The sequence below is a fragment of the Pelecanus crispus genome, chromosome 6, assembly GCF_030463565.1.
Source record: "Pelecanus crispus isolate bPelCri1 chromosome 6, bPelCri1.pri, whole genome shotgun sequence".
NCBI lineage: Eukaryota > Metazoa > Chordata > Aves > Pelecaniformes > Pelecanidae > Pelecanus > Pelecanus crispus.
The window spans coordinates 62,571,551-62,592,579 of record NC_134648.1 but is presented as its reverse complement, the minus strand read 5'-3'; the positions used below and the strand labels follow the sequence as shown (position 1 = coordinate 62,592,579).

General features: G+C 40.4%; 1 protein-coding gene across 1 annotated transcript; it reads right to left on the bottom strand.

Annotated features, from left to right (window-relative positions):
- Window positions 1-450: 450 nt before the first annotated feature.
- Window positions 451-20,282, bottom strand: TRMT61A (tRNA methyltransferase 61A). Its single transcript, XM_009481852.2, has 3 exons — window positions 19,952-20,282; window positions 10,131-10,397; window positions 451-779 (listed from the first exon to the last, which is right to left on the bottom strand). Exons 1-3 carry the CDS (start codon window positions 20,280-20,282, stop codon window positions 451-453), a joined length of 927 nt encoding a protein of 308 aa, XP_009480127.1.
- Window positions 20,283-21,029: the final 747 nt, after the last annotated feature.

The following is a 21,029-nucleotide window of genomic DNA, read 5'->3' as shown; positions in this document are numbered from 1 at the left end:
ACTTTCACATTCCTAAAAGCAACACAGACACTAGAGAAGTTAAAAAAAAAGTGTCTAGTGGTGCTAGAAGAAAATAAAAACATAAGACTGGGAAAGTAATTCAGAAAACAGGAGAAAAAATCCAACTTATATGCAATTAGTGTGCTGTTTGTTTTGCTTTCTTATCGGGAGAGATCTTTATTCTGCACATTCCAGTGAATGGCCATTTGCTATTAATTTATCTTCTTTCTGACGGCAAGCGGAGCACCATTCCAGAGTTTCAACATTCCCTCGATGCTGCTCTGGTTAATGCTTGTGTGCTATTTAAACAAAGCATATTCCAACCAAATCTGACTATATATGGAATTCCCTGACGAGTAAAAATTTGGATGCCCTACAAAAAAGAACCATGAAAACAGAACACACACACAAACACACAAACCACTCCAAACTGCACAAACTCAACATGTACTAAAACAGGCTCTTGGTGGCAAAAGTCAGGTATCCAGTGTGACCGACCATCTCCCTGAGTGGCACGCTGCTTTTGAACTGCACAGTTCCTTGCTGCAGATTAGTGCATGGGCTACCTTGGTTTGATGGGTTGCTGCTGTCAAAGCCAGTGCTAGAATTATCCTCAGCTGCTTTTCCAAGGTCAGGGATTTGCAAGCTAATTGTCCTTACATTGTACACTCGGAGCAGAATTTCCAAGGTGTTAATCTCTGTAAAACCATATTCTTCCATTGCTAGGCAGGTTCTTTGGACTTGTTCAATGCAGGGGGAGAAAGAGCAGATGCGGCCACCTGCAAAATGAGACAGGTAGTGGAAAAGAGAGCAAAAACCAAAACAAAGCACTTCTTATCTTTTTTCAAATTCTCCCAGATGCCCACAGAATTACTATTATACAGAAAAGTGAAAACGTTCTTCAAGAAAATCTCCGTGAGGCAACTATGCATATTTAAAGTGCATAAAATCAAACATGCATGACTCTACATGATGCTTCGGATCCTTTAAAAATCGCAACAGCTAATTCATTCATCTTCCAAATCCAGTGTTGCCCACCACATTTGTTCATGATAAAACCATTAAAAGCTGATCCCTTTAGAGCAGCGACTCCTTTGGAATCACTATCCACTATTCTGGACTGAGGCACCAAACTGAAGTTGGCACCTACACAAAGCCAAAGTCATTCTCCACACACTGTACAGAGTTGCCTTCATTAGAATATAAGCGTGCGTGCACACACACTCTGACAAAAGCGTCTGTGTTTATTTGAGAACGATGGTATGCGTGTACAGAATAAAGTAATCTCTCCAGGCCATAGATGGAGTGCTGTTAAGGCTTTACCCTTTTAGTCAAGCTGACTAGCATGTCCCCTGAGCATTAAAGTTTACTGGATATCATAGTGGGCAGTTTTACAGCAAACGCTTCAAAACTCTAAGATAGGACTCATCTCCTTGTCTGTGCACAGTTCAGATTTTTTGATTCTAAATACAGAGTATTAATAGGCCCCCTACAACTTTCTGCATGCTACAATGTCACCTTAACAGCTGAGAATAGAATGATTCAGATTTACTCTGAAAAGCCACAGCCAAATCAGATCAAAGAATTATAAGGACACTGTCTGCCATAAGGCCAGGGTATGTGCTTTCACCCAGGACACAGTGTCCCACAAGGCAACTGCCCTTCCTGAAAAGCTTTTGTGCTAGGGGAAGGAACACTGGGCAATGCAGCTTCAACTATTGTTTTACTTATTACAATTATGCTTGCTGACCTGATTTGCATTCCTTCCCAGCCCTCTCCCAGGCTCATCCAGTCAAGCCTTCCAACACACCAGTTGTCTAAGTAAAGAACCTGTGCAAGTGAGACTAAAGCATCCTGCTAAAAATAGAGGCTATGCTGGGACTACATGAAGCCTGCTTTATCTCAAACTCCCCATTTTTTTCCTTTTTTGTTTCTAAAGTCGCATCTCTAAAAAAAGAAAGCACCAGGTCTCAAAGCATCACTACTGTGCAGCAATGATGTGCTGGGTACTGACTGGGGAAGAACACTTTCCATGACCATTAATCCACCACTGACTAAGTAGGATTTAATTTTAGTCCTGAAATAAAGTCTCCACAGCCAGGGGTTCTTATTGTGCATCTTCAGAACAAAGTACCCTGGACAAGTAATTCCCTGGAGTGACAATTAAAAAACAAATCTAATAATCACCTGCAAAACTAATGCCGGTATGTGTCATTATTAACCAACTCTGTTGATGCCGATGTTATTGCACACTCAGTCTGCTAGCTCCCATGAAATTAGATTTATATGTTCATCAGGATGGCCAAGGCTACCAAGATGATTCTGAATCAGACAGCTGATCTTTTCTGGCCAAAGCAGTACACACTTCTACCATGTTTGTAGATGCAAAAGAGAAAAGCTCAGGAAGGAATTTCTGTTACATAATTAGAAAGCTACTGTGATGCACATATGTTATAATGATAGATGTTATATTCTTATTGTGTAGGGAACTGAACAAATGTCTAACTTGGCTAAATGTCAGTTCACAATAACTCTTTGTCTGCAAAGCAAGAATTTGCAGAGAGACCAGAGACTTACTACTATTTCATTCAGGCTTTTTGGTTTTGGTGGTTTATATTGCAATAAAAAAGGGAAATATATTTACACTTACAGTAAGTCTGTTCTTATTTATTCTGACTACAAGGGTTTCAAGATATGTTTAGGCTTTTGAATTCACATGCTCTAGATTTACAGTCAAAAACTAAGAAGCCTGCACGCAGCTGTTGCCATACAAGCCACAGAGTCGCCTACAGTTCTTGTCAAGCCTTCAATTAAAGGCAGAGCACCCTTCATTTTGCCTCAGGATGGTCAGCTGAGCATAGCATGTCAACACCAAACTTGGTGATGATTTATCAGACTGCCTCCTTGCAAAGCTGACTGCTTGAGGAAGTAGGTTACAGAAAATAGGCTTTCAAGCCACTTGGTAGGGAAGAAAGCTCTTGCTTGCAATAGCTAATATCCAGAGGGGAAGGGCAAAAAATGTTACTTTATTTACTGCACTGCTGGAAGTTTCTCAGGTATGATGAGTGAGAAAGCAGCATAGCAGCTGGTATTCCATATAACCGAGAGCAGCCAGTAGGTTTTAGTAGTTCTGCCAATTTAATTTTTTCGCTTTCATACCTATTGTTCTGGTTATTATTATACATCCCTCCCAAATAAATATACCAACAAATAGCTTAGAAGCACAGCCACCAAGCATCTGTCTTTATGGATCCTAACAAGTGAGAGGGGGGTCTCCTCTGCTTTTTCCTGTACACACCACTGGGCAGGCCAGATTTGACTTGCAGGCTGGGCTTGTTTGATTAAGCAGATATTAAGAGAAGATTGGAAAGCTACAATTAGCAGCAGGCCGGAAGGCAAAAATAAAACTGCAGTTCCAGACTGCGAGAGGCTGTCTAAACCACAAAGATTTGGGAAGCTTCAATTGCCATGGTGTGTTTAGACCAGCAAAAAAAGTGGACTCTGAGCAGCAGAAAACCAGCACTCAAGAGGATGTGCTCATCTGTTCTAGGAGCAGAGACCCCGTCATCTTCAACAGACCAGATGCTTCTGAATTCTCTACACTGTCGGCTGCCCTCTGTATCCCCGAGGGATTACCAGCTAGGCAACACCCTTTCTCTCACAATCACCAAACAGATATAAATCTAGATTTCAGCATTCACAATTCTCAGATTCTCTCAGGGCCCTCTTGTCCTTTAGACATCAAGAGGCATTTAGGGCTTAAAGGATTTGAATATGCATTGCTTTGTCTTGCCATGCCAAGGATTCCTTAGTGAATGAAGAAAAGACATGTACTCCCTCCCTCTCTGCTGCTGGGGCACACTGCTCTGTCTGTGGATCACAAAGGGGTGGACTAGACTAGAGAGCAGCGAAAACAACTGAACGGAAACTTTTTAGTACAAACTGAGTTTGTGTTCTTTCAGAGCTCTCCTTTTAGGAAAGCTTGGTTAATGAGATCTGTGTGTCATCATAAATTGATATAGTAATTATCTGAGATTAATCCTGTTCACATTGGGAAGCTGTGTGAGCTTTTTGATCTGAAGAGCTGTCTAAAAATGTGTTTATTCATGTATAATGCATCTGACAAGTGCTACAGTTGAGGAGAAGAGAATAATGAGACTGTATGAAAGACTTAAATTTTTTCTACCTTCAATTTTACAGGGAGTGAGTTAGTTTGAAACATTTAATAGAGAGGTTAAATCTCCTGAACCCGTAGGCTAGAACAAGCCCACACAGTCCTGGCAGTCATTGTAACCAGCACTAGAGTCGAGAGGATATGAAAATTGAAGTACAATTCAGACTGGAATGATTAGAGAAGAGAGCTTAAGGGATGGGGGAAATAAAAGAGAAGATTTGCATCCACATAGCACTGTACATTTTAACAGACAGTATCTAATTAGTAATCAAGGGACACACCCTTGCGTCTTTACAAGAGGTCAGTGCCTTGAAAAGTCGCTCCTCCTTCAAGAGCAGTTCCTGGTACGTTCCTGTGCAACTCCCACAGAAAATTTTGGTTCTGGTTTGTCTGAGCAAGAACTAACACCTCTACTAATTCTATTTAGCTAACAACTGCATCAGGTTTCAAGTATGGAAAATCTGGCAGTGCTACCCAATTGACAAGAACTCCAGTGCATGCTTATGATACAGAAAATGTGTCCAAGTTATGTGCTCTCACTTCTGTAGGTTATAGTATATGTCACAAGTGCTCTGGCAGGTTTGTTCATCATCCCAATATTATTCAGAAGATGCAAAGAGAACATATGTAGTGCAGCACCATTAAGTTCCAGGCAAAAGGGCCTGTAATTTTAGAAATGATTCTGTGATGTAAAGAATACAACACAGCATTTTTATCTCTGGTAAAAGAACACAGCCCTGGGTTTTGGGACTTCAGTGCATTGTCATAATTGGAAGATTACGTTACAAAGATCTCATGGAAGAAAAAAAATCACACAGGCATTATCATTATGTACGGGCAAGGCAGGAGAGTCACTGAGCAGCATCACCGTGGCATTTACTCTGTGCTAGTAGGACACTAAAAATATTGCCTCTGTAAAAGGGGACAGAACGTCCTTTTAAGTGAGTGTGCTCGTGGGCGATTTGATGTAGCTTCCCTGACAAGTGAAATTACAGGATTCGGCTGTTGGAAGAAATTAAAGGATGTTTCTTGATTCAGAAAAGAAAATTTTCTCCAAATCACTTGCCAGCTCATTAATAGGAGTTTGATGTGATTTTCTGCAAATGTGACCTTGACCTCTACATATGTAGGTGCATCCTTCAGAAGGAATTTATTCCTGCTCACTATTATGGGCTAGCAAAAGCATGCAACAAGGAAATTAAAAAATCAGGTGGCTCCAAACTGGGGAAGAAAACCTAATAACTTCCTTTAAGGATCCTTTCATCCCAAACTACTTCCTACAAACTGTGTAAAGGCCAATGGCTTTGGCTGGCATTCCACAGCATGGATTACAATGCAGGAATCCTTCTGTTTGACTCTTGACACTGAGAGAATCACTTTTACTTCAGGCCAGGCCCATCCTGTGCACCTGACCTACCAATCGCTGACAGACCGGAGCTAGGTTAATGCCCTCCAGCAAGATACAACTACTGGGGCTGTGTCAGCAAACAGCCAGTGCGTGGGATCCAGATGAAGCCGCTTTGTGGGTTAGCACCTGGTCCTAGATCCTAGATCCTAGATCCAGCTTTGCACTGGACCAGATGGCCCCTCAATGTTGAGAGGATATGCTTCAATTTAAAGTTAGTGTGTGGATCTTTAACCTCACCTTGAGTTAATTCTCCTTCGAATCAAAGCAGGTACCACACTAGCAAAGGCTGGTGCCGACATTTTAGCAAACACTTATTGCTTCATCCATTCATTCCAAAACAATCTCCTGGGGACATGCGAAGCATTGATACCAACTTGAGTACCACCTGCATGGGTGGAGGACAACAGCATGCTAGACTGTCAGGCTCCACTTCTTGCCCTAACACATTCCCTGTGCGTTCTTGAGGTAGCCCGAGCCCAAACAACATCAGCCTTCATGTCGCTGCCCTCTTCTCAGTGTGATTAAGCCTGGGGTACTCCCTGCCCAGACACCACAGGGGTGAGACTTGTGGCCAGGGATTTCAGCTGCTCCTCAAAGCCACACCCGGGTGGTTTAGAAACGGGACCATGAATAACCTCTGGGGCTCAAGAAAAATAGCCAGTGAGACTTTCTACATGGACGTGGTAATCCCTGAAAGCTCAGGGGAGAAGGGAGGCAAGCCCAATGAAAACTGAAACTAGCTAAACCAGGCAATGCCTGACCTGCACCACAGGCTACTGGGAGGATGAGATATTATTTATTCTCTTATACAGCATCTGTAATAACCAAACTTGGCAGGTTAGGAAAACAATCAATGGCTATGCTAAGGGGAAAAAAATGCAAACAAGACCTGTTTTAAATCCATTGTGTACAAACGAAACAAATATAAGACTTTGGAAATGAAAACCAACTACAACTACAAAGAGCAGAGTACTGCTGAAGGGTTTCTGTGACGGCAGGAAACACAGAGGCCAAAACAGGGAGATGTTCGGAGGGAACTTTCCCTGGAGAGTTTTGGGGGGAGACCTGACAGCACCATGTTACCCAATTCAGGTGATTTCTCAAGGATCGCAATTCGACAAACTCCTAACTTAGGGGCTTTATGATACTCAAGAGGGAGTGGCAAGTCTGAATTTAAGAGTAAAATCTTTAAAGGAAAGAAAGGAAATAAAAGAGCGGTGGTTTTAATAAATTTGTGACTCAGTTAATTTGAACACCGCCAAGGACCGATTTGTAATGCAAGAGGCCAATCCAACCTAATACATGGCTGTATTTTTCCACCTCCCTACCTGAAAATTTAAAATCTGCATGAAAATTATTGTACAAATGGGTTTCTGCCTCATCTTCCACAGCCTGGGAAGAAATAGACAATATTTATGAGAGCAGAGTAGGTGGGTGCAGAATTATATTCAAAGCACTACAGTCTTCAGCTGTGAGATGACTGTGAGTCAAAAGTTTCAGGGCATTTAAGAACTGTAGAATATTGAGGATATTTTTGTTACCTCACAATTTTTTCATTTTCTTCATTTGAAAAAATTTAGCCTGAAGGTTTTAGCAGCAACTTGGCAAAAACCACCAAGGTCAGATATTGGGAACAGCAGCTATGACTATAGGAAAACATTAATCAGCAGATGCTGCAAAAGAAAAACTGCAGGTCTGGAAATGAAAGCAAGTTCTGCAGTGCAGCAGTGCCCGAGAGATACTACAAGCAGCATTTCTGCTGAAAGTGTGACTGGTGATATCAGCACAGAAGGATGCAGCTGAGATACAAGCCTGAACGTCGTCAGAGCACATCACCAGAGAACCAGAATCTTCTAGTCACAAACCTACTGTGCCATTTTATTCTTTTAGCTCTTCAGAGGTTGGCAGTGCTTTAAATGGGAGGCCAAGCTACTGTAAGTAGCATAGTAGTCGCATACTGCAAGGCATAACGTGAGTGATAAATGTTCTCTGTGAAGAGGACCGTTAACACTCAGCCTACTAGGAGCTGCAACTATTCAGGATCTTGAGCTTAAGTAGGAGAGAAAACACTGATTTGATAAGGTTTTGTTAAGGTTAAGAACTCTGTCTTACATACTGTCTCAGCTGAACATTCTATAATGAATATTGTGGTTTTAAAGAGGAGGCTAGCTGATGCTATATATTGAATTTGCTTAGCTCTGATTTCATTCAAAGTACCTTAAGACTTTAGGGAATAAATTACCGCTATCTGGCAGTACAGCTGCGATATTTGCATGGCACATTGCAATAAAACCCACAGTGTGAATGATTCAAATGTGACCCTGTCCAGATGTGAGAGAGAGGGCGTGGAGGGAAAAGAGTAGAACGACTCATTTTCTCCAGTGATGCTTTATCACTATACTAACCCTTGGAACGGCAGTGAACAACAGCAGTATGTGCACAGACTGTTCTTACTGCAGAAGAGCTTTTAACTGTTTGAAAACAAAACAAAGGAGCACTATAAAATTATCTGCCTGTGGTAGGGAAAGGGAAGCAGTTACAGATACCCTTCTATCATATTTTAGATATTACAGCAGTAGAAAAAAAAAACTACCCACATGATTTGGAATAAAACAGAAATGTGTGTAAGTTTGTACCTATTACTACTGCAATCAATTATATTTTATATGAAAAAGAAAAACAGTTTTTGTTTATATGCAAAATAACAAAATTTAAAAAATGCCCCTAGCTCAGTCAGGTACTATGAAACCCAAGAGATGAGCCTTAGACCAATACCAGATCTCAGACACTGGTGGCTGTTTGCAGCAAAAACTGCAGCAAAATGCATGATGCTACTTCACAAACACAAAAATGTGGGGTTTTAAAGCATTATTTATATTGCCTAAGTAGATGTAACCTTGTAGCATAGCACAGAAAAGTATAGCCAGATGGTATGGCCAGTTTGGGACTGTAATACCTTTTCTAGGATTTCAAATGCTGGAGTGAGACAAGGATTGGATATTAGGAAAAGTGTCTTCATTGAAAGGGTTGTCAAGCACTGGAACAGGCTGCCCCTAGTCCCCATCCCTAGAGGTATTTAAAAGATGTGTAGGTGTGGCACTTAGGGATATGATTTAGTGGTGGACTTGGTAGTGTTAGGTTGGACTTGATGATCCTAAAGGTCTTTTCCAACCTAAGTGGTTCTATGATTCAAAACTTGGAACTGTTCAAGCAGCTCTGCTTAGTATTCTAAACATGCACCACTTAAATATTTCAAATTGGACTGCGCAATGCAGCGCCTTCTAAGCTGGGAAGTCAGCTGAGTGTTGTGCTCACTAGATTAGATAATTTGAGCATGGGAAGGGCATCGTACAAGTGCAGTGAAAATTATTTTTCTCCCAGGACACACTGGAAAGCAGCTACAAATTGATCTGTAACCCTTGCAAATACAGAGTGCTAACAAGTCTCTATTTATTCACTTTTTAAAGAAATCATGTGTTACATTGGTATCAGAAAGCTTTCTAGAAAATTTTCATTAGTAGCTGAGGTAGCCTAACAGCTCGGTTGGTCCTGACTGAGCAAGGTAATACACACTTGGTGACCTTTAAGAACAAGCTTAAATCCTGTGATTTCAAGAAGACCTAGCAATTTACTTAAAGCCAGTCCTGTGATTACATATTTTAACAAAGAACTGGGCCTTGGCACATAATCAAGTTTTACTAAACTCATGTCCCAGCATCAACACTCCATGCTCTCTTGATCAGAAAAGTCACTTTTGTAGATGGAAGTGATCTGGCACAAGTTAGTTCAGATCCACACTAGTACGGTTACACTAGTATAACATTAATTAGGGGAAAATTTGTTCCAGGATAAAAGAATGATTTATTCACTGAAGCTTATTTTTCAATAGGGAAAAGACTTATAATAAACCGACGAAATGCATCCAATACCTCAACAGCAGTTCTCTCTTGCTGTCACAATCCCAGAATAACTGGCATAAGCTAGAACAGCCTTTATGTTCCATTCCCACTGCAACCAACGGCAAACTTCCCATTACCTCCAACAGCAGAGATTTAAGGCAGAAATTGGCAAGCATATTTAAGTATAACCACATTTTCTTTAACATTACTGATGGGGTGCTCTGTTAAATAGGCCCAAATCTGCAGTGATTGATGTGAAGTCTGTCTGAACACCTTTTATACAAACACCTTTCCACTGAATTGCCAAAGAAATTTGCTTTCAGCATTTATTGTTACTGCTGCTTCCCACACACCTCAGATCTAGCAAAATGCACTTGACAAAGGTTCAAAGGGTTTTTTATAAACTGCCCATGCTAATTGTAGCAGCTAGCACGGGCCTGTAGGAAAAAGTTGTTCTTCTCCTTTCAAATCTTCCACTGTAAATTGAAGAACTCTTTTGAAGGTTTTTCAGCCTTAGAAATGCCTAGAGACTTTGACATTTGAGAACAGTGATCACACAGTGGAAGCGAGCAGATCTGGCCTATGGCTCAAATCCAGAGATGTGTGCATGCACAGTACGTCCTGAAGAGAAAGAGGTAAGTGCAGTTACCTTCAGCTTTTAACGCTGACTTTGCATGTCCTATGGCTTCCCACGGAGACGGAATATCTAGGAACACAGCATCTGCAATGTTTGAGACACCGAACCCATTTTTGCAGACATCCTGGTTGGTCACGGTGACCAGATGCTCCACCCCATGCTCCCGAAACTCCTCCCTGGCCTTCTCGGCCCTCTGTTGGTGGAACTCCACCGTGTACAGGTGCCCTGTGGGAGCCACTGTCCTGATGAGAGCGTGGGAGAGGGATCCGCTGCCTGTACCTAGAAAAGACAAACAACTCATGAAATGCCTTTCGACAGTGCTAAACATTAGAATGAAGGTCTTCTCCATGAGTCCTCCTGCTTGGATCACTCACTCAAAACCCAAATGAACAGAAACCATTGGTTAAACTACTAAAAGAGAACAGTCCTTCCTTCACAAGGAGAGAGGGACTAAATGACCTAGGAAACAGTCTTTAGGGTCCTCAAAGCATTAATTAAAAATCTGGCAAACTCAGGACCTGTCTTATCTCCCTGAAGTAGAAAAATAATGCCAAGGGTCAGCTATAGTTCTAACAAGTGCCACAAGAGAACACAAGGAAGTAAATACGACAAGAAAAATTCAGGGAAATTAACCAGAGAGTTTTTCTTAAAGTGCCAGACTCTTGTAGGGTGAAAAGAGATGAAGGCAAATTTTAACATGTTTTCAAAACTTTATACTTCATTAAAATGAAGAAAAGATGCTGGCAAGGGTCCAAGCTCGAAAATCCTATTGACATCCATGCAAACAAATGGCCTTCAGGATATGGAGTCTGTTCGCCCAGGCCTCTTAAGAGACACTGGCCACCCTCAGCTCGCACTGAAATTATCCAAAACCAAGGCCTCTCAGCTTCTTGCAGTCATGCTGACCAAACAACCTGGTTTCACAGGTGACTTACATACCTAAACACCTACACAATCTTAACGAAGTCTAATGAGATCCATCACATGCCTGAAATTGTACGTAAGCAGAATTACCACGTACAACCAGGGACTAACTATTAAGACACAGATTTTTTTCTTTGTTTTTGTTTGATAATTTAGGAGACTTGTTTTTAATGATCCACTGGCATATTAAATAGATGAATGACTAATAACCAACGTTTTCACTGAAGAAAACACCCATATACCAATTCACATTACAAATTACTCACTCAAGTGGCATTTAACAGAATAACCCCCCAAACTCAAAACCGCACAGCAACCCCAAATTATCTGTGTTTATTGATTTATAATTCTGTACTTGGAACACATTTCTCCTGTAGAAAGCAAATCTATTTCTAGCTATCTTCAATGACTGTTCAGGCTAAATTTTAGCCTGAAGCAAGTTATTTCAACTAACATAAATCTTAAAAAACTTACAGAAGACAGAACCTGAAGTACAGCAGTGGTGGAGAAAGCTCAGAAACTAGTAGAAAGGAAATTAATTAGGGGACACAGGGGCTGGTACAGCTGCTTAATTGGAGTGATACTTTCCCTAACCGTACAGGAAGTCAAAGTTTACTGATGGATCCAAGGTTCTTGCCCTCTAGTCGCGTAAGGGGAGGAACATTGTCGTGGCACTGTATTTAATCCGACAGCTCTGAAAGGGGAGCCATTCAGACTGTAAACAGAGCTCAGAGCCCATGTTTGCCACCAGATCAACCAACCGCACTGTGGAATCCCCGCCGCTCCTCTGCTTCCCTCTGAGAGGGCTCTGACCCCAAGGGGCAGACCAGTACCCTCCCCCCAGCTTTAATGGCGCAGATTAGTTGGGGAGGGAGGACCTACAAATTTTAGCACTGGCCTCAGAGGTCCAAGGGAAGAGAGAAACTCTGCCACACACATTTATTTGAAGTGAAAATCCATGCATCTGTGCTAGTATTAAAATAAAGCAAACAACAGGCAAAAGACAGTTATATGTGCACACATGAAAAGCTATCTGCTCATGGCACCTGTAGGTTCTAAATGTCAATGTAAACTTTTCCCTGATCAAAAGGAGTAATGGTAGCACAGTAGCCATGTGGTTGTAAAAACTCAGTGACATATGTGCATAGCAAAGAAATAGCATTTCACTGATTTTTTTTTTTTTTTAATGACAAGAGCAGGGAACTATTGTTCACAGGATGCTAAAATGACTGAAATTGTGCCTTTACATTTCATGCCAGAAGGCAGGATTGCTCAACTGAGAACTTTTCCAAACTCACGGAATTTAATTATTTTACCTCTCAAATGGGTAACACTGCACACTTTCTGCATCTTTCTCTGCTAATCTAAAGGAGTGAACAGAAGGCCTGTCAGCACAGCTGGGCTGTAAGCAGAAGAGAGAGGCAGCTTGTGCATGTATCCCAGTTTCCTTGTTCATATTCTCTTACATTTTTAATCACTTTCCTTTTAAATCTGCTCTTAAAAACACCACAGAAGATACCATTTGTCTCCTTCCTAGGAAAACCCATTAAGATTTTTTGGCTTATTTCCTGATACTCTTTTTTTATTCACAAACCCTCCAAGCCAAACCCTGAACTAAAACCAGGATGTTGGAAGTCGCCACTTGCAGGCATATTACAGACTGAGCTTTTGTTAAACAAGGTTGCCAGGCATTACTTATTGTTGTCTGGCTACCACAAACACGAGAATAATACATATGTATCACATTTTAACATACCAAATTCTATCACACTAACATCATTAATGAGAGTATTTCTGAAGATGCTGCCTGCCTTCTCCGTGACAACACTCTCAAAACTGCAGGAAACAAAGAACAAGACAGTTATGAATCACCCACCATTGTAAAATCTCTCCTCGACGAGATGACAGATTCTGAACCCAGTCCTGTGAAATGATGATGACCGGCAACTCTCATGTGCCTGATAGTTCAGCACACTTGATGTGATTCATTAAGAATAGGAGGGTCTGGCAGTTCCACATGAATCCATACCCAACGCAACCCCTAAAGCCCAAACAGCACTGTCTACAAAAGGCAGGCATTCAACCCTGTGTTTCTCTGATGCTGTAGAAGGGGAAATGAATGTTTATATTCACCTTCTCCCCTGCAAATCTGCAACATTCAACATTTGAGTCCTCCCACCACCTTCTCTATTACTTTTCAATTTCTCTCTGTCCTTATTTCAAAATTGCCACTGAGAAAAGCAGAATTCAGCAAAATGTGACTCAAAGAGGCTTAGGCACCAGTCTGGAATAAGTTCTAGTCAGGTTCAGGTTTCCTTGGGAAATGAAAAGCATCCTTAGCATGATACAGAATCAGTCAGGGAAGCAGCAAAATGCAAGGAGCACTATTGAAACATGAACTAGAAAGCTGCCAAACCTGAAATATGGTAGCTGAACTACCTGCCTACAAACAAACCAAAAACCTGAATGCCCCAAATTAATATTTTGTATCAGAAGAGGCAAGTTAAGAACTGGATGGACTTCAATAGATTTTTATTCTCATATAGGTGCAGTGAAATGCCTGTGTTCCTGATTTGGCCTAGAAAGCAGAAGATAAGCTGATTTCTAGAACAAACAGAGTTTATAATTTTTACACCAGGATGCTTGCCTTTCTGACAGCTTGCACTATAAATAGCCTTAGAAACTGTTTGCACTCTACCACAGGACAATGCCTAGAGCATATTAATCATGAATGGACTCTATAGAAGAGAGGTAAAATGATAATTCAAACTGTACTGAAGACATTCTTAACACCACAGCTTCTGTTTTAGAGCTCACTTAGGTGAGCACTTATGTCATTGGTAATGCCTTTGGAAAATATGATGCTCTTTCACGTTGACTATTCTGTGATCTTAAACAGTCAAAAAGCAGACATCTGCATTGCAGGCATTTAATGAGACACTGCAGGGTACCCAATACGACTTGGTAATCTTAGGTTAATGGTTGGACTGGATGATCTTAAAGGTCTTTTCCAACCTAAACTATTCTATGATTCTATATGCCATACTCAAAGCTCAAAATCTGAAGAGGCGGCACCATGTAAGGAATCAGCATGTAGACTAGGAAAGTGGTTCATCTCAGTCCAAAGGCATGAATTAAGATCCTGTGTTAAAACCACATGAGTTAGGTGGCTAATGGCACTGCAGACTGATGTAGTATCCTTCCCTTCTTGGGCTCAAGCACACTGCGTTCTTCTCTGATACATCTAAGCTCAGGGGAGTGTTTCTGCCCTCTCCTAAGACAAGGAAAAGCCTGCAGTTTTATAAGAATTTCAATCCTAACAAGTGGACACCTAGATGAAACACTCTAGCTCAGCACCTACTGATACTTCCTTCTGATTTGTAGACAAGAAAGTATTGATCAGATGAACTCCCCAATCATTCCCCTGACCTCAAACAGATCTGTTCTTCTCACTCTCTGCTTATTCAAGTGACAGGTTTTCCACAGAGAAGCCTCCACACACCTCAGCCATCTTGAGACAATGTTCACGTTAAGATCGTTCCTCACCTTTTCAAAGCTGCAGTGGACAACATCTGAGCTGTTCAAAAACAACACTTGCTATTTCAACACTGTCAAGAGAAACATGAGTGTTACCACAGCATCTAGCATAGCACTTGACTGATAACTGAGTAACAGAGTACATTTGTACGCTGTTTTCTGTTTAGTCTGGTTTTCTTACTGCAAAGGATATTTGTCTAACCTCCTGGAATCCCACCCATGCTATAAACATAAGTGACCTGATTCTGTGTTCCAGTACACTTCCTCATTGCAGGCTATTGCTTGGCTTGTCTTCCCTAAAAATTTCTCATCATCGGTGCTTCTTTTTAAAAAAGAAACTACATATTGTGATTTAGGACCTATAGATGTTTACAGCATCATGTGTAAATTTATAAACACCTTTATAAATTAGAAATTAGCAGTTTACAGCAAACGCATTTTGGAATAAAGCTGAAGAAGCTCTTAAGTGCTTACACAGGTTCATATTGTTTGAAAACAGGAAAAGTGCGCAGAGTATTATTTAATACTAGGTCAATACAATATCTAGGAACATTTTAATAGAACTGAAGTGTCTGCTGCAAGGAAAATTAATCTTTAGACAAAGCTAGTAACTCCACAGCTAGTATCTGTCAAGAAACACTGAACAGAGGAAGACTGCTCACTGTACCTGACAAGTATATGTAACAGGAGAATCATTAATAATATTTAGCAAATATATGAAGAGATACTAAGCATCTGATGGAAACTAACCCAAAGATCTTACTGTGAAGATAGTCAAGGGCACAAATCATGGTGGCAGAGGTAAGACACAGCAAGAGCAGGGACAGAGAGAGGGAGGAGAAGGAGGGAAAGAGTTTCAGCTGGCAGCTGAAAGAGGAAACAGCACACCAAGAAGTTCCCTTTACAGAAGATTAGCTCTTTCTTCTGCCTGTCTGTTGGGGACACCACACTGAAATAGGCATTTTAGGCAGCAGGCTGGAGGTCAGAGAGGGCCACTGCTCGCTGACCAGATTGAGGAGTTGGGGGGAAGGATAGTAGGGAAATTTTCAAGGCTGGCACTGCCTACAAAAGGAATGGGAATGTGAAGACTGAAAAGAATTTTTCTTTAGAGATTCAAGAGTCAGAGTTCTTTAGGGAGGGATCTTCTGCAGAACAGACATAATATTGTTACGTTCAGAGCTGCATGAGAAACGCGCGTGGTGGTCAAGTGAAATGATAAGATGAAAGTGAGTCCAGAGAGTCTGGAAACAAATGCTTTAGGGTATGAACAGCATTCCTCATCAGCTGCAGGTCAGCCACAAGTCTGGATACATTAGAGTGATGCCTCACGTGGCCACAGTTTTGGTTCAGTTCTTTGGTATGTCAAGAGAATACTGCTCTCTGATGTCTGTACTGATGAGGCCTTTCTTATACTTCAAAAGGTGCTATACAAGGATCGGGTTTTCGAATTCTTCCCTCACTCTAACCTGAACAGCTGCTAAGAAGTAGATAAGGAAGAATAAAACATAGACTTAATTAGTATGAGCACGTTCCAAAATCAAATTAATACTTACAAACTTTGGTCTGCACTGTACTCTAAAGATAGAGCTGCAAACAGTTTACATAGGCTTATGCCACAAAAATGGTAAAGACATGAGCGGTATTTGTAAAAAAGTCTGTAAGCACTTCAGAAGAGTCATAACCATACAGCTGACTTGCTGGGACTCCACAATAAACTATTAATCATTTATTAAGTATCCATTAATCATTAAGTCCTCATTAATTTTTTATGAGTGTATTCTTAACAAAATCTATACCCAAGCTGTGAGTTTGAAAATTTCATAATTGTTTTTGAGAAGCTCTAGTGTAAGGCTGGCCAGCAGCTCTTGTTACTCCTCCACAGAGAAACCATGAGGACCCAGAATACTGTTCTCAGTCTTCAGAAATCCAGTCTGTGGGCTCAGAAACCCATTGCTGTGTGGCAATGAACAGGGTTTAGCAATTTTTAATTTGGGATTTAGCTGAGGGGAAACAAAAAAATCCAATTAACATTTTTGCTCATGTGAGTCTGATTTTGCTCAATGCTGAGGGATCAGTGGGATGGTGGTTAGAATACTTTTGACTAAATTACATTTTGTCTAAATACTATGCTCCATCAATGCCAAAATATTTCTGAGATTTATCAGATTAAATGAAGTTTCACAGTGCTGTACTGCATTCCCTGAGTAATTTTGAGGGTTAGGACAGACACTTGTTTAGGCCTCACCAGGGAGAGAGGACAGTAAAAAAGCCTTGATACGTGGGGGCTGGAAAGAAAAACAAAAAAAAAGGGTTCCACACGCTTTTGTTTGGAAAAAGTATGTGAAAGGTTTTATATTGGTTCCAATGTAGTATAAAAATAACTGTAAAAACCTCAAAATCTGTTGTCAAATGGAGTTGTTATACTACAGGCAATCACTGGACTGAGAATAGCCTTGCCTATCAAGATTAGTTTTGGAGATTGTGGCAACACCAAAAAAAAGATTCAGCTTATTCCTTTATCTAGACAGTGGCTGCACATGCAATGAACACAAATGGGATCAGGGTTACCTGGCGAGAACTAGAGTTTCACACTACCAGGGCACCCACAGCAGGTATTTTAGTAGCTATCTCAAGTATCCTTTAATTCTGGAAGGATTGGGCTGTTAAAAGACTGTATCAGAGTGGGGAATTCCTCAGACCAGGGACCAATACTTTCAAGAGATCTTAGCTCCAGCACCACTGCTAACGGTTTTTAAATCTCAAAGTACCTTTATAAATTAGAAATTAGCAGAAGACAGAAAAAGGATCATATTCCTCCACCTCTGTCATGAATCATCAGGCAGATGCTGAGTTCTCTTGTAGCCTCAACAGAGCATGCTGGGATCATTTTAATTATGCATGCACTGCTGACAAGCTTGCTCTTTATGTATTTATTAAAGATGATTAAATATAGTAAAAACTGTATTAATATGTTTATAACATTTATGACAAATCATGACCAATCAATTTAAACGGCATAATTCAAGTGATATAAAATTAAGCCTTCTGGTTATTCTACTTAATTTTTATAATCACACACAAAAGATCATTTACAGTCATATTCACAGTATTACAAAACGACACAGAGGGTATTTCATCTTACTGTATCGATCCTTTCTTCATACAGTTGTGGAGACTAACCCACAATTCTGCTTGCCTACACTACGTAAATGCAGGGCACCTTTCCACGGTCTGATTAGTCAGACAAGAGGAAAAGAGCTTGGCCTCTTTACGGTGTCCGTTCTGCCAGCCCATACAGCAACTATGTATGTAAGTTCAATTTCAAATAACAAAAAAGACAGACCTCCATGCTAATTAATGCTCAAAATATATTTAAAACAAGCACCAGCAGGAAGCAGACTCAAATGTCATTATTAGACCAGATTTCCTGTCTTGTTTCTATTAATTGCCATTGGGCTGGTTCCGTCTAGGCCACACAAGGTTAATCTAGAACTAATGATTTTGGATCACTGAATACTGTCTAATTTAGGATGGCACCAAAGTAGGTTACATCACCACCCTAGAGGCTCCAGTTGTCAACACCTGTAAAATTTTTAATTCAAATCGCCACTTCTGGTCAGCTGCAAGCAAATTTGCAGTAAGATCTCTTGCTTCGAGGTTAACCAGATGAATTTGATGCTATACTCTTTCTTTCTTTCTTCATGAGCAGTGAATCTTTCAAGCAATACAAGCACAACTATAGCAGTAAAACTGTTCACTTTTCCTGGAAAGCTGAAGTGATACTACTTTGACAGCACAAGCATTAAAATAAACCTGGGGACAGTTTCCCATTAAGCCTGGGGACAGTTTCCCATTAGCAAAAAGGATGGTTTGTGGCTATGACTTTTGACTCATAACACTTTTGGGAATCTGGATAGGCTACCTCATCAAGTGTTTCAATTTCTTAGCTGTTCAGATAAATGAGCTTTTAAACATTTTCATCCTCTCTAGGTACCTTTGACATTACTGAAAACATTTTATGTGCAGCTCTGTGCTTTAACATTCACCTATTCCAAGTGAGGCAGGACATGGAGCAATTCAAATCTCCTCCAGCCTGAATAATATGCTGTGTTTATTTTTCCCATCCTGTCTAAACATAGCAGGGAGAGGAAGAGGTGAAGAGCTGCCCAGTGAACAATACTGCTACTTCCCATGACAACCCTAAAAATGCTTGATCATCCTACAAACCAAATTATAAACTCATAGGACCCAACCATTTTAGTAGTACCAGAGGCTTCTGCATATGGCTTTGCCCATTTCAAGTGCTGCTATACAGCAACCAGCTCCATATACCACCTGTTTCTTAAGGGGTGCAACTGGATGCAGAGATAAGTGGCATTTCAGTTGTGTTGGAACATGGTCATTATGCCTGAAAAGCTGCTCAAAATTATGTTTGGGTAGGAACAGGAAATGTTAAATGCAGGAAAATGCAGTACAGCACAATCTCATCATACTGATCCTGTGCCATACCTATGCTTGAGACGGAAGTGTACGAAACTGCTTCATAAAAAGACTCAAAGGAAACAGCCAGAAAAAACAAGGACAAACTACCTCAGTTCATGTTTTTCCAAACTACAGAGATGCAATCAAATCGAGCAAGCCTGATACTGTCTGCAGTAATAAAGTCATGAAGGCATTATTATAAACGGTATCTAACTAGGAAAATACCTATTAATATAAAATTCCATTCCTTACTTGCAAATTAAGCAAAATCATGGAAGTTGTATTAAATAAAACCAAGTTTAGAAACAAAACACAACCCTGTGATGAACGTATCATCCATTGTATTATACAGCTACAGTGGTTTTGCGTGCAGTTGCAGTGATACAAGTGGATCACACTTAGGAAGAGAAAGATTAAATATATGTACTTACACGGTATCACATTATACAAATACTGCCCATTTATTTCCCTTATTAGTTCAACACCCCACCATCAGAGTCTCTTTCACTGGTTTATATCAACTATTTTCTCTCAGACTGCAAATTCAATGCCTGAATTTTTATTTGAAGCACGTATTTTTTAAGTACTTAACAGTTTCAGAAAAGGGAAAGACAAATGTTTATACGTTTGTTTTAAGAAGATTAACTAATCAAACACATACTCAAAGGTATACCTGTACATGAGGCCAGCATACTGAGGTAACATTATGTGTTGAAGAAACAGCAGCTGACAACATGTGCGCATGAAATAGAATTACTCCATGTGTAGGCTGGGAAAATTGTATCACAATAGGAAAAAAAGAGACTTGCAAAATATAAAGATAAGCCTGTTTTTTCATGGAAGTGTTGGTGTTAGTTCTTAATAAAGGATTTCAACATATTAATTATTACCTGATTCGCATACTATGGAGCCTGGTTTCAGTTCTAACATCATGGTGATGATAGAGATGTCAGTGGAATACAGAATCTGCGTCCTATGCGGAAGATTCATGGTCCACAGTTCTGGAGTTGGATGAAGAATAAACACCCATCCTCCTTTACTGCAGGTCACTTTGGAGCCATACTTCTTGCCTATGAGGTCCGTGGAATGCCTGATGACTCCATACTTAGTCTGAGTTACAGTACCATGCTGGACTTTCACAGGAAACATGGATTCGTGGCCCAAGAACACAATAGCTGTGTCACCATCCTTTATTGTATCTCCGTATTTAACAAAACTCATTGTGACAGTCTTGTAGTTGGCTGATGGTTGTCACCTAGAAGAGAATAAATATGTCAAGAGAGTTTTGCAGTATCACGATGGAGCTGAAACTACAGACATAAAACCAAGTAAATGTATTTTCCCCAATACAGAACAAAACCACACTGTGCAAATAAGATGTTAGCAAGAGAACTCCATGAAGTTCAGGGACCTCCCCGCCCGCTGCACTCTCGATCCAATTAAAATCAATGGAAAGATCCCACAGATTTGAATATAACCAGTATTTTTCCCATTTTACGGTACATTTTAAAGAAAATTTAGGAAATATGCTATAATTTACTCAGCCTGCTCCACAATACTACCAAGAAACTTGTAATTCAATTTCAGCACTCTCTTCAATTCCAGTTCACAAGCTCTCAGGAGTATGCTGTTAAGTAGTAACTTTTATTTCCATCTGCTGGCTTATCCCTTGGTGATTTACAACATACGACAACTGTTCTTGCCTGGATATCAATCACTAGTTATTAGTATCACTAACAAAAGTTTACTTGAAAGTTTTCCAAATGAAGGTTTAGAGATAGGATAAAGGCAGTAGCTGTATTAATTTATGCACAAATTTGACCAACTGCAAGGAAAAAAGAATACTGTGGCCTTTGATTTGCCATTGGGGGTGCAAAGTCATTGTCTGGAAGTGATCTGTGCTGCAACTGAACGGAAACAACCATTTGCAAGCTAATGCAAACAGTTTTATCACTTTAGCCCCATGGT